This window comes from Girardinichthys multiradiatus, chromosome 3 (genome assembly GCF_021462225.1).
Source record: "Girardinichthys multiradiatus isolate DD_20200921_A chromosome 3, DD_fGirMul_XY1, whole genome shotgun sequence".
NCBI classification, from domain to species: domain Eukaryota; kingdom Metazoa; phylum Chordata; class Actinopteri; order Cyprinodontiformes; family Goodeidae; genus Girardinichthys; species Girardinichthys multiradiatus.
The window spans coordinates 11,602,238-11,616,831 of record NC_061796.1 but is presented as its reverse complement, the minus strand read 5'-3'; the positions used below and the strand labels follow the sequence as shown (position 1 = coordinate 11,616,831).

Sequence of the window (14,594 nt, the reverse complement as noted above, 5' to 3'; positions counted from 1 at the left end):
TGAACACCGAGATATTTATACTCCTCCACCACCTCCACTTCTTCTCCCATGATAGAAATAGTTTTTGACTTATTCTTGTTTCTCTTAAAATCTACAATCATCTCCTTTGTTTTAGTCACGTTCAAAATGAGATGATTGTTTCCACACCATGCCACAAAGCGGTCCACCACCTTCCTGTGCTCAGCTTCTTGTCCATCTCTGATCCACCTCACGACTGCAGAATCATCCGAGTATTTCTGCACATGACAGGAGTCTGTCTTGTACTGGACGTCTGAGGTGTACAGAGTGAAAAGGAACGGTGAGAGTACAGTCCCCTGAGGTGCTCCTGTGCTGCTGAGTACCTGGTTAGACTCATAACCCTTCAGTCTCACAAACTGTGTCAGGTAGTCTTTGATCCAGGAGATTGTTGAGGCCTCCACCTGAGTCTTCTGGAGTTTCTGACAAAGCAAATCAGGTTGGATTGTATTAAATGCACTGGAGAAATCGAAGAACATGATCCTCACAGTGCTGCTGGCTTTGTCCAGATGACAGTGGGTTTGTTGAAGCAGGTGTATGATGGCATCTTCAACTCCAACTCCACAGCGATAAGCAAACTGAAGGAGATCCTGATAGTTTATTGTTTGCTTACTCAGGTGGGCCAACAGGAGTCTCTCTATGACCTTCATGATGTGGGATGTCAGGGCAACGGGTGTGTAGTCATTGAGGACTGATGGGTGAGTTTTCTTTGGTACCGGAACAAGACAGGAGGTCTTCCACAACACTAGAACCTTCTTCTGGGCCAGGCTAAGGTTGAAGAGGTGCTGCAGAATCCCACAGAGCTGCTCTGCAAAGGCCTTCAGGACTCTAGGGCTGACATGATCTGGACCTGCAACCTTATTCCGATTCAGTCTCTCCAGTTGCATCTTCACTTGACTTCTTGAGACACACAGGTGGAAGGGGGAAGCAAAGGAAGCATCAGCATCTTCTGATATGGTTGAAGGCAAACATGTAGAAGCAGACGGATCTAGGGCTGAGGTGGAAGATAAAAAATTTGAGGTGTTACTGGACAGTTGTGGGTCCTGTGGGTCAAAGGAGGGTGGAATGTCTGTTTGGCTGTGAGCAGGAGAGGAGGATGCGAAACTTGTTTCTGAACTGAACCTATTGAAGAATGTGTTCAGTTCATTGGCTCTGTCCAGATCTTCATCGGTCCAATCATCCCTCTGCCTGAAGCCTGTGATCTTCTTCATCCCTGTCCACACATCTCTGATATTGTTTTCCTGGAGCTTGCTCTCCAGCTTCTTCTTGTACACCTCTTTGCTGTCTCTCATCTTGACTTTAAGTTGCTTCTGTAAACTCCTCAATAATTCTCTGTCTCCCTCTCTGAAGGCTCTTTTTTTCTTGTTAAGCAGGTCCTTCAGGTCACTGGTGATCCAAGGTTTGTTATTGTGGAAGCATCTCACGGTTCAGGTGGGGATGGTGTAATCCACACAGAAGTTTATATAGTCGGTTACACACTCAGTCATGGCATTGATGTCCTCTCCATGTGGCTGGCACAATGCGTCCCAGTCTGTAGCCTCAAAGCAACCTTGCAGAGCTTCTTCAGCTTCCTGTGACCATTTTCTCACAGTCCTCTTTATTACAGGTTGCCTCTGAACAAGGGGCTTATATTTCGAGCAGAGAAAATCAAGATTGTGATCTGATTTGCCTAGAGGAGGTCTTGCTGTAGAGATGTATGAGTCCTTGACATTTGCATAAAACAAATCCAATGTTTTGTTTTCTCTGGTAGAGCAGCTGACAAACTGTTGAAACGTTGGAAGTGTAGCAGAGAGTGAAGCATTGTTAAAATCACCAGAAATTGCTACAAAAGCATTGGGGTTTTGTGTCTGTAGCTTAGCAACAACTGAGCTGATGGCATCACATGCAGTGTCGGCAACAGCGGAAAGTGCAATGTAAACTGTTGCCAAAATAACACTGGTGAACTCTCTGGGTAAATAATATGGACAAAAACTTACTGCCAACAGTTCAATATCTGGACTGCAGAAATAACACTTCACAGTTACATGTCCTGGATTACACCATCTGTTGTTCACAAGTACTGCCAGTCCACCTCCTTTACATTTGCCGCTCCTCTTTAAATCTCTGTCTGCTCGTATGGTTAAAAAGCCCGGCAGAGAGACGCTGGAGTTGGGGATATGATCCTGCAGCCATGTCTCAGTAAAACACATAATACTGCATGCCCGGTACTCTGGCTGGGTCCTTTGTAGGGCTTGGAGTTCATCCAACTTATTTCCCAACAATCTCACATTGCCCATCATAATCGACGGAAGAGATGGTTTGAACTTCCTCCTTCTCTCTGTTCTCTTAGCTCCTGCTCTGCATCCACGTCATCTCCTTTTCAACTCATCAGGGATCTGGGGTTGTAATTGAAGTATTATTTGAGCTTTTGAGATAATAATCAGCTGTTCCCGGTTGTAAGAAACAACCCCGTTGCCATGGCAATGCATCATAACAAATGTCCAAAAATAGAAAGTATTAGGAAAAATCCTCCAAGCTGCACAGCATCTGACACCGGAGAGGACAGTTGTTCAAAAAAAAAAATCAACTGTATCCACCACAAGAATAGTTCCCAAAAAAGAATAAATCAGAATCAAAAGTAACAGAGCTACTCCAACCTGCTGCCACCTTGAGCGGCGCAATTCTAGAATCAACTCAAAGTCAAACATATTTCAATCAACAAACTCTTTACTATGCTAAAACAATCCAACATCATGCAACATCATGCAACAATCCAACATCATCCAACATCATCCAGCATCATGTCACAACCCACAGAAAACCCATATCCATGTAAAGGTTATTGTTACATAAAGTAAAAGTAAAAATACTGTATAAAAACAAAAAATGAGAAAAGAAAGAAGTTAATCGTGAGCAAAAAGTATATGCAATACGTCATTCGGCCACAGCATCATGTCTGGGTCAGGCCACAGAACCTCATCCACATCACAGGCCACATTCTCTATGGCCAAATGAGGGAAAAAGCCCCTAGCATGTCGGATCCAGGTTCATTTAGCTGCTGACACCTGTGCCTTAATTGTGATCAAAGTGTGCAGCATATGTTTACTCTTTTGCACATCGGGTGCATCACAATGCAAATGTGTTTGCAAGCTGTGTCTAGTGACATGAAACGTGCTTTGGGTTTTGAAGGGTGACTGATTTAATACCTTGGTTTAGGCTACTGAAAAATTTACTTTGAGAATTGCATGTAGTGTTTAAGCAACTGAAAAATACTGTAATATTTGTGTGATGACCTGAAGTATTTAAAGTTTGAAAAAAAAAAAAAAGCAAAAACAGAAAAAAGCTTTGTAGACCTTTTACAACTATACATCTCTGATGTAGGATTGGAACTGCAGTTTTGACAAGTTTCAAAATATTTTGGAAATTCTGAAAATTTCCAATTTGCTCAACAATAATGTTAAGACTGCAAAATTCAGGTTTGAAAATTAATTTTAGTCCAGGGTGAAATTAGGGCAGGTGATCATAGTGAATGAGTGCGTTTACCATATCTGCCACAATCTATTTGTGTGCTGTGGTTTCCTAGTAGCCCACTTTTGTTGTGGTTTTGGGATGTTTTTGGATGCCGCAGATTGTTTAAAAGGCTTTTTGAGGCTGGGTTGTTGTTGTGATTGTTATGTGAGAAACTAGGTTAAAAGTACAGTTATGCATTCTGATGGTTACGATGAAGGAAAGGCAGTGCATGATGTGAATAACAGTAACCTAGAAAGAAGACAGAAGCCAAGGATGTGTTTTTCGTGTGGTATAGAGCATGCCTGTTGTGTGAAAGGTGAGAATTCCACAGGACCTCGTATCTCCTTCGAGTGACATAACCATTTTTATTATGTCATGATTTGCAGCTCATTGACAAGTGTGCAGAGGTGTGTCCAGGTATCATACCTACAACTCACTTGACAGCCAGCAGATAATAAATCATCAGGCCTTATAATGTAACTGTGTCTGAAGACTGTCTCACATCAACTAGCAGCATTTATTAAAAGCATATTTTGCACCTGAGCCTGAATAAGTACAACTACCTACTCAGAGCAAGACATTTATTTCCTATAAGCTGCCGTGTTTTGAAACTACTGGTTCAGGCTTCAGCAGTGACTATTTCACTCATGCAAAACAGGCAATCTAGCATGCCCTGCAACCCTTCTTCTATGTGCCTCTGCAGTATTTGGTCAAAGTCAGTATGAATTTAACCGAACAAATGTTGATTTGCGGCTCTGTGTGGGTTCTTGTTTAAAAGTTTCAAACACTTACTAAGGAAGTCCCTAACCAAACCTTATATTCACAGGCCCACCTGTCACTCGGGTTGGAGGTGGGGAACTCTTTGAGAGGTATAAACCTTTTCACACTGTCATACAGGCTGGTTGATCATATCGGATGCACAGCTGACATACTTTTAATCTTTTTGGTTACTTCATTCATCCAAAGAAAATGAATTCAACCGACCATTATCTTTACACAAGCAATGGAAGGTAAGTTTTTCTTTACTTCATATGCACATGCTCTTAACACATAGTTTTAATGCAAATATTTGCTAAGAAAACCTAGCCTAAAACTCAAGTATTTATGTAGGATATAGATGGATTTTAATCTTGATTTGGTTTCTTATTTTATGATTCGGATTTCTTTTTTACTCCACAACATTTATTTGTAGTTACACAGTGAACAATTGTAAATCTTCTACCAACAAAATGTTAAAGAACAAGCAGGAAGTATTCTGTCTTTTTGAGCTTTGATACATTACAGAAAATACCAAATGGTTCTTTTACAATATTGTGTGAACCCCTGGAATAGTAGCTTGTGAACAAGTAAAAAAGAAAACAAATCAGCATATTTAAAAACTGGTGAAAAATGATGCACAACTGTAAACAGTTTTGAGTTTTAAAACAAAATCTTTCCTCTTGCTCCCCTAACGATTGTTTTGGTATCAACATATGTAAACTGTTGAATGTAATATATAAGATGTACTGAGTCAGGGGAATGTGTCTTTACTTTTTCATTTAATAGTCTTTATAGTGTTTGCAATAGTTGATGTCAATGTCAACTTTATTTGTATAGCACATTTAATACAGATACCTCTGTCCAAAGTGCACAACAAGCAATATAATAATAAAGTAATAAAAAGATAATAAAGGAACCTGCTCAGCTTGAGTTAAAAGCCAGTGCATACAGATTGGTTTTAACAACAACTTAAAAATGCACAGAGACTGGGCTGTTCGAATATTGAAGTGAAGAATATTAAAAGGCTCTTGCAATAGCAAATGCTCGGTCCCCCCTAGTTTTCAGCCGTGGTCTTGGCACAACCAAAGTTACTTGATTTGCTAATCTACAATGATGGCAGATAAATTAAACTAAGTCATAAATTTGGCAGATTTGGATTTAATATTATTTTCATTTAACCAGACAAAAATGTATTCTAATTGGAAATAACAAAAATCTCTAAAAAGTTTGAGAATGTTAAACGGGATATCATTTTAAAAAAAATAAAATTAATTAATGCATACATACAAACATGTTTTCTGCTTTTATTTACATTTTTAACAAAAATTGCCCATTGAAAATGTATTTTATCCCTTTCAATAATCAATGATTTTTGCCTTTTTTGTCTCTTACAGCAATCAAACCCGTAATTTAATTGGGGTAAACTTTTTGCATGTCTCCATGGTATTTTGGACCATTTATCTTTGTACTATTCATCTTTCAGGTTGGACACCCTCCTTAAAAGTTTCCTAATCTTTAACGCCTTCTGCAGATTCTCTATTGAATTCAAATCTGAACGCTCCTAAATGTTATACTTCAAGTCAGAAGAAACATGTTGGTCTCATTAAAATATTATTTTCAATCTAAATCATATGCTGTGAAGCAACATGCATTTTCTTTCAAACCTGACTATGCTTATAAAAAACAAACTAACCAAAATGCATAAAAAAAGATCTTTATGACGTATTTTGACATATTCCTATTACTTGTGTTCTCGTGAGATAATCATCAGTAGATTGTAAAATGAAGTGATCACTGCCATGATGTGGTTCTAGCTCTGAGTCACACACACACAAAAGAAATCTATAGTAGTAAAACTGTTAAAAAGGGATTTGCTGCGGTTATTTAAAAAAAATGTATAATTCACCTTAGGGCATTACATCACATATAGAAATCCTTAGGTCAGAAGATAGTTAACGTTAGGCTATGGGTTTGGTTTAAATATTTCTGTCGGTTACACACAGCAGGCATCCTCTTACTCTTGTGTGGTCCTCCAACTACAGATGCACATTTTTATTCATCATCATATATTTATAGTCGGTATTATTTCTGATTTGCAGCTTTTTGTTGCCAGTGGCTACATATAATTCTGCAGTATTAACAGAATGTTTGCAAAATACAATTCAGCAGATATCTCATTTGTAAAGCTCCTAATTTCTGTTTCAGTTCTTCATTGTGTGAAGAAGCAGCACTGCTTTACTTTAAGTCAAAGAGATAAAACTAGAAGGCAGAGGCAGTACAGGAAATTCCTGGACAGAAATTTGATCCGTATTTGGGGCGCTCACAGAGGATTCTTCTTGAAAGAGTGTGATCAGCTGTTTTCTTCCTCAGAAACTGGGTCGTGCTACACTTTCAATGTCAGCTGAATGGATAAATCCCCCGGCTGTGACAGCTTTCACTTTTACTCTCTCTGATATAGGCCCATCTGGGTAAGAAAAGAAGATGAAGCTCCACTTTTTATCTCCTGTTGTTAGCTTGTTAGCATCAGTTATTAAAGCACTTTTGCTAGCTGATGCTAGCCTTTAGTTTGTCTAGTTTCACTTCAGGGACATTTTTACTTGCAGTTTGGTTTCAGTTTAGCTGTGTTTTAGCTATAGACCTGCTAATATTGTCAGGCAGTTCAATATTTGTTTCTTTTCTGAAGTGTAAGTTCTGTTTTGTAATTACATATTGTACATACCTGCCAATTAGTTTTGAAAACTATGCAAGAACGCATAAAACTACTCAGAGAAGTTTTGTGTGTTTAAAAAGAGGAGGCCCACGTGGCGCTGGTGGTGTAGGGGTTAAGCATGTGACCATGTGCAGAGGCTATCATCCTCGACGCGGCTGTCCTGGGTTTGAGTCCCGGACCCAGGAAATTCCAAAGCAATTAGTCAAGATTTAGGAACGCCTGTGAAAACATATGTTTCAGCTGCTTCTTTTAAATCTCAGAAGTGGTTTAAGCACGTTGACACTGTGGAAATGCATTACACTATGTTGGCACCACAGAATAAAATACTTTACCACCTTTAGTTTCAGATCTGGTACAAAACGCAACCATCAAACATAGATCAGCTGTCCTAAAGACCTACTGCAAGTAAAGGAAGTTAGACAGACATAAAGGGCCCTGACCATGTGATAACACAAAGTGTAAAATGTATCCTGGAGACCTGAAGTCAGTTTCAGGACACCAAGAGAGGAGTTATGTGACAGAATTTACCAGTTCTTATCAGTAACATGGCTGCATATATATATATATATATATATATATATATATATATATACAACTTGGCACAGTGAGTGGACACACTGCAGAAAATCTGAAAAAATAGAAGGCAGCGACATTACCAAAACTGAACAATTTACCAGAATTGTTAAAAAGACCAGATGAAAACTGTTAGGGAGGTTACCAAAAGGTCAACAGCAACACTAAAGGAGCTGCAGGAACTTTTGCCAAACACTGGTTAGATTGTACATGTATACATGTGTTTTACATTTGATCCAATAAGTGGGATTGGACAACAGTAGGGGTGCAGACGAGAGATTTCCCCGCAAGTTTTACAAGGCTGATGAGGCAAAATGAAGAAGTTGAGGAATGGTGATAAACTCCTACCAAAGCAGACATTATTTTTACTGGATATATTAAAGGTAGAAAAAGCGCTAACATTTTCCAGCTCTCATTTTTGACATAAAAAAAATCAGACATTTTAACAAGGGCATGTAGACATTTTTATATCTACTGTAGACTATGAAAAGTTCTGCAAAGATATTAAAAAATTTATTAAATTACCTTCTGTGGCACGTTTGAAACAAACCTGCCTATTGAATTTATAGGTTAGAGTTGGATTTGAGGCCCCACATCCTCCAGGCACCACAGCATCCTTATATAGTTAAGCCCAAAATTAGCAGTTTGCTCTTCATTGTGAGGCCTTAACTAACCCACTGTCATCTAGAGAAAAGCAGGCAGCACTTGTGTTTTTTGATCTCTGAACCGAAAGTCAGGTTTATCTGCCGGCCATCTCATCTTCTTTTAATGTGAAAGAATTTGTATGAGTATCTGTGGGCATGACCTCGAACTGGTGGTCTGTTGTTCATTGTGACTGGTGCAAAAGCCAGGATTTTAGCGTTCTCATGTCGAATATCAAGCAGTACTAATTGTTGCAGTGATATCTTTTCTGGATTAATCTAGCACAATTCTGCTGCAGCAACAAATCAGGGAGTCTGACATCTTCAATCATGCCATGTGACAGATGTTCATTATCAGGCTCACATCCTCCGACATGTCCAAGTCGAGAACGATTTACTGTGTAGGAAACTCTAGCAGACATGAATGGATGCCTCCAGAATCGCAATGATTATGTTATAAACATATAGGCTTGTAGGGCTAAAGGGTTACGTGTCGGGCTAAGTGGCTCAGCAGCACCGCAGGGGGCTGTACTCACACCATTGTTTTTTACTCAGACTACATGTCAGACTTTCAGTACAAGTCAGAGTCTTATAATCTGTAAAAATACTCAGATGACTCCGCAGTGGTCTTGTCAGAAATGGTCAAGAAACCGAGTACAGGGGGCTGGTGGACCCTCTGGTGTGGGAACAATCATCTCATCTTGAATGTGAACAAGAAAAAGTTTATTGTTGATTTTAGGAAGCATAAGATTATGTGAAAATCTGTTTTCATCATGGAGAAGAATGGAGAAGACAACTTCAGCTTCTCTACACAATAATCCAACAACAGTGTTTTCTGTCAGAGGCTGCTTCAGATCTGCTGTAGCATTGACCACTTAAGGAGTTCCTACCTGTCAACAGCCATAACCCTTTAAAAAAAAAACCTATGAAGAAACTTGCATAATGAGAGTTCCTCCAACTCTGAATTGCTTAAATAAAATAGTAAGAGACAAATAGTGATGACAAGGTTAGTATGTTTCAATATTTACTTAGTGGAGTTCAGAAAGAGCATCCAGTCTTAGTTTTACTTGCAATTGTACATGGAAAGTTTTTATGTACTGATTGATTATTTTACAGTTTTTGCATGAAATGTGACTCAAGCACAAGCGGAGGATGCAGAAATGGTTAACAAATTATGAACAGTAAATTATGACTGTCATCACAGTATCACATTATTCAGTTCAACTGTCAGTTATTTTAAGTCATAAATTAATCCACATTTTAAAATATTTTGCAATTGCCATTCATAATCCTTCCATGCAAATTTAAATGTGGCCCCATTTTCCATAAACTGTACTACAAAGTTGAAGTTTTGTTGACTTACTCAGCACTCTTGGGGGCCTCCTATTGGCCTGGGGGCCCTACGCAGTAGATTAACTCAGATTTCGAGTTGACCCTGGTGAAGTCAATAAATTTGTCCAACTGTAAGAATTCTTCTCAGAAGTGAAAAGGAATGCTTCACAAATTAAAGTCTGTATTTATTAAAAATGTTGTGTATTGAGCTCCTATTTCAGTTCACAATGTATGTATGGCAGGCAGTTAATTTTCTGTGGATTCCTATGTTGGTGATTCGGCAGGTCAAATACTAATAAATTGTATTGTTTTAGTATGTACTAAATGAAAACTCAAAGCTTTCACGACTTACAGTGAAATACATTAACCAGCAACATGTACTTTTTTGCCATTTTGTGAGTGATAATCTAATACTTCCTTCATTTTCTGTTGGATTAAAAACTTCTCACTATCAAAGAATGTGCAGCAAATTTCTTTCTGCTGTGTGTTTTATTATTTAGGGGGAAACCCAGGATCAGTTAAAATTTAAATTTGCAATTTAGACCTCAGTAAAAAGCAACCTCAGTATTGTTTAAGAAAACCTGATCAGTGCGTCTCCACTGTAAATTGAAAATTAAATATCTGGAAAATACTAACCAGATATCTCTGTTTCTTTCTTCCGACCAGCTATACTATGCCCTTCACCGACACCTATGAAACCAGCACCGACTACTACTATGACTATCCAGATGGAGACTATGGAAGGTGTGTTTATGAGCGACATGGAGCTTACTTTCTCCCACCCCTCTACGTCATCTTCTTCTTCCTTGGCCTCCTAGGAAACTCTTTAGTGATTTGGGTCATCGCTTGTGGGGTGAGACTCCGCAGCATGACTGATGTGTGCCTGTTCAACTTGGCCCTCGCTGACCTTCTTATGGTGTGCTCTCTGCCCTTCCTTGCCCACCAAGCCAGAGACCAGTGGCTGTTTGGAGATGTCATGTGCAAGATGGTCCTGGGCATTTACCACATTGCTTTTTACTGTGGGATCTTTTTCATCTGCCTGATGAGCATAGACCGCTACTTGGCCATAGTGCACGCAGTTTACGCCCTGAAAGCACGAACACGTTCCTTTGGTATGGTGGCAGCTGCTGTAACATGGGCCGCTGGCTTTTTGGCCTCTTTTCCTGATCTGATCTTCCTCAAAGAGCAAAGAGTAAACAACTCTATGTTCTGCTACCCCAGCTTTCCCCAAAAAACACAAAACGAGAGCTTCCTCAGCCCTCATTTCTGGACAGTGTTTGGTCTCTTCAAAATGAACATTTTGGGTCTGTTTGTCCCAATTTTCATCCTGAGCTTCTGCTACTCTCAGATCGTTTGGAGGTTGCTGTCAAGCCAGTCCTCTAAGAAGCAGGCCATCCGTGTGGTTGTCTTAGTGGTGGTAGTTTTCTTCTGCTGCTGGGTTCCGTACAACGTGGCGTCCTTCTTCAAAGCGCTGGAACTTCTGCACGTCTACACCGAGTGCAAAAGCAGCAAGGCTATCATACTGGCTCTACAGATTACCGAAACCATCGCATACTCCCACAGCTGTCTCAATCCCATTCTGTATGTGTTCGTCGGGGAGAGGTTCAGGAGGCAGCTGGTGAGGCTGATAAACAGAGCTCCATGCAGTCTGTGCCAGGTGATCAAGCTGTACATCCCTCAGGACAGAGGCACCTCAGTGTACTCACAAACTACCAGCGTGGACGAAAGGAACACTGGGGTGTAATCTGGGAATTTAAACATATCCTGCTACTTATGCCAATACCTTTGTGTACATCTTTAATACACTTGTTCATGTCAAGTCTAAAATGTTCATCCTAGTTTTAGGTTAACAGTGAGGTACATTTAACTTGTTTTCTTGGTATGAGTAAGGGTAGTGATAGACAGTACTGAATGTAAAACTTCTGAATGTACAGCGTATTACAATGTACCAAATACCTTAAATGTTTTTACTCTTTATATTTTTTTTATCTACAGGTGCATCTCAGTAATTTTCTTAATCTTAAGAATGCTAATTTATTTCTGTAACTCAAATAAAGAAAATCTAATTAAAATGTTATTAAAAATTTTTGATTTCAATCACTTAAATTTAGATGTAAAATTTATTTTCATATGGAAAGATTACAAAATCCAGTCTGTGGATATCCTTGTGGCTTGTGCACCTTCTTTTTCTATCCACTTAACTTTCCATGAATATTCTTCAATTCAACATTTTTTGAATAGTCATCTTCTTTATGCGCGACCTGTAATGGGTGACTGTGGAGGTTTTCAGCGGCTCAACAACGTTTTATTGATCGCATATAATATTTTAATCTTCTGTTCAAACAAATTCATGGTTTTCATTGACTGTAAGCCTTTTGGATGATATTTTAGTTTATTTAGATGCACCTGTTATATTCCTGTAGGTACATTTTATCAAGCAGACTGGAGATTGTTATTAAACTGAAAGAACAATAACCTGTATCTGCAAATATCATGCAGAAATGTTTTTGAACTGATCTGCAATCTCTCTTCCTGAGCTCAGTGTGAAACTGTGTCACCTACAACAGCAATTTAGAGGGTTCAGCTTTATCATTCACCGTAATTTAAAAAAACAAACAAAAACAAAGCAGCTAAGTCAGACCTGCTCACTGTTAAGAGAACATTTAGATAAGGATCACGATGAGTTTCCATTTTGAATGTTTTGGGTTGTTGCTTAGTATGAAGACTCTGGTGCAACTTGCAGCATTAATTAGGTAGGTTCTGAAACTCTGTGCTGCAGAGGATCTGTACCTCACCTCAACCTTAAAAAAAGCCACAACCTGAAAGAGGAAACATGTAACCAAGCTGTGAGTTTAACATTTCAGGCTCTGCAAACAACCGAACACTTTATTCTCCATTTTATTTTACTGCTCATGCATTTTGTTATAAACAGCAGCTGTTGCATTCCAAAAAAAAAAAAAAAAAAATCATTATGTGACAAAGGACAACACTGACTAATTGAAGGGTTGCCAAAAGAAAAAAAAGAAAAAATTAAGCCAAAGCAGGAATAGTTTTATTAATAATATACACCATCTGTGTGACACCATTCCCACTTGTATTCAAATTTAACCTTTGTAATAAGATGGACCTTATAGTCAAGATGCAATGCATTCACCACATCCTCTCGTCTTGCCATGCATTTCCTGTCTGTTGCTGACAGATATAATACCAGCACTTTCAATGCCTTCTTGAAAATGCACACACTCATGTTACATGAGCTTTCAAATATAAGAACATATCACTTCTATGATTTATTTCTGAGCCAATAAAAGCTCAGAACTGCTTGTAAAAGTTACTGCAGTAAATATTTTCATAGTAGAACTATGCATATATTTCTAATTTTTTTGACTGTAATTTGTATTTTGAAATTTGCCTTTTTGGAAAAATAAACTGTATTATTAAAGCCATAAAGATATATTTACATTTGTTTACTTTGTCCATATCTTGCTGTACCACCTGTTTTCATTGCTTTCTTTTTCCTAACACCACAACAAGATAGAGGTTAGCACTGATTCTTTACTTCTTCTGTGGTCTCCTGTGGTTGAGTCTTTATAATACCAACATCCCTATCTTTAATAAACATCTAAAGATACGCAGAGAGAAAGGAGACTGCATGTATGCACGTAGTGCTGATAAACAGGAAAAAGATCTCTGAATTATTCTTATAAACCAGTAGATGGGTTACACCATAGGAGGCCAAATTTCACTGAGGAAAAGTTGGGTGGTTAGCGATAAGAATGTGATCAGCTGACACAGTAACTATGAATGACCTGATGCAGAGATGAATGAAAACCAGCATGAGTGGGTAGCAGGTGGGTTTAGTGAGTCTGAGTGAAGTGTGTTATACTCCATCTGACTGATGAAACAGATGTGTTGTTTCTCTGTGTCATTGGCAGATTCCCCACAAATGCTAATCATGTCTGCGACAGCTTGGCCACAAAAAACTAAACAAGGATGTCCAAGTATAAACATGCATGGTAGTATAGTATGTGTACTCTGTCTGTGCAATTGACACCAAATGACAAAAAGCTGATTAAAGTGCAGTGAAAATTGCAGCAGGATGCAAGTTCTGAGAATGTTTAACATTTTGGACCTGATTCACTTCCAGTTTTTAAATGTGTTCAATATTATTTATGACTACAGTAACCACAGGATGTAGTCACACCAATAAATAAACCAATTTTGACAAACTGCACATCAATAGTGATGTTAAAATAAAACCCTGTTACACTTTCCTCGCCTGAATTTGTCACAATCACAAAACAAACACAATGTATTCAGGAAACATATAGAATAACATTCCCAAAATGCCAAATAAGTCCCACCATATCTCATAAGCCACACTTTGAATTAATAACACACCAACAACAAAGTGTGCTCTGACAAACAGTAAAGAGGTGTGTAGAACAAACTATCACTGCCATTTAAATGCTGTGTACTCTGGAGAATTACTGTTTTTTGGCTGTGAAGGCTCTCACAGGCTGACTCATATACTGACTATAAATCATTGCTGAGGGAACTTTCACTCAGGCTCGCATTATCCCTCTCAAAATGTGGCCTGTCTAGTTTTCCTGATGGGAAGGAGAGATTGGTGCAGACTGAGTCAGTGGAGAGGACAAGTTAGGGCACTGAAACTTCATGTGGCCTGGCTGGTGACATAGAAAACACAAGCGATGTAGCTGGCAGTGAGCGATAGTAGAGTGAGAGCTGTCACTACAGATGCTACGACCCTCCTTCTCTGGAATGAGTTATTGTGGCCTCGGAAGGCAGTAGGCCTTGAAGAAATAGTCAGACTACTCAATATATCACCAAGCATCTCAGTGATCTTCTCCATGCTGTTCTGTATTGTAGTGAATTCCATGTTTTCTAGGGGCTGACTCACATTCTGCTTGTGGGAATGCATCATAACTTCTGTCTCCATTCTCCCACCCTCCTGTGTGGTATTGCTCATCACTGAAACAGCTTGTCTGGGGTGGCTCTCTGCTGTAAATTTACTTTGAATTTCATTTCCCTATGATTTTCATCAATCCTCTCTT

At 38.9% G+C, this 14,594-nt stretch overlaps 1 protein-coding gene across 2 annotated transcripts; it reads left to right on the top strand.

The window, feature by feature from the left end:
* Positions 1-4,285: 4,285 nt before the first annotated feature.
* cabz01093075.1 (C-C chemokine receptor type 5) lies at positions 4,286-12,979 on the top strand. 2 transcript variants are annotated; one of them, XM_047361430.1, is made up of 2 exons: positions 4,286-4,514; positions 10,186-12,979. In XM_047361430.1, the coding sequence occupies exons 1-2, from the start codon at positions 4,474-4,476 to the stop codon at positions 11,261-11,263; spliced, it is 1,119 nt and encodes a 372-aa protein (XP_047217386.1). In that variant the 5' UTR covers positions 4,286-4,473; the 3' UTR covers positions 11,264-12,979. The 2 variants fall into 2 exon arrangements, with proteins under 2 accessions (XP_047217386.1, XP_047217385.1); XM_047361429.1 differs by lacking the exon at positions 4,286-4,514 and adding an exon at positions 6,525-6,731.
* Positions 12,980-14,594: the final 1,615 nt, after the last annotated feature.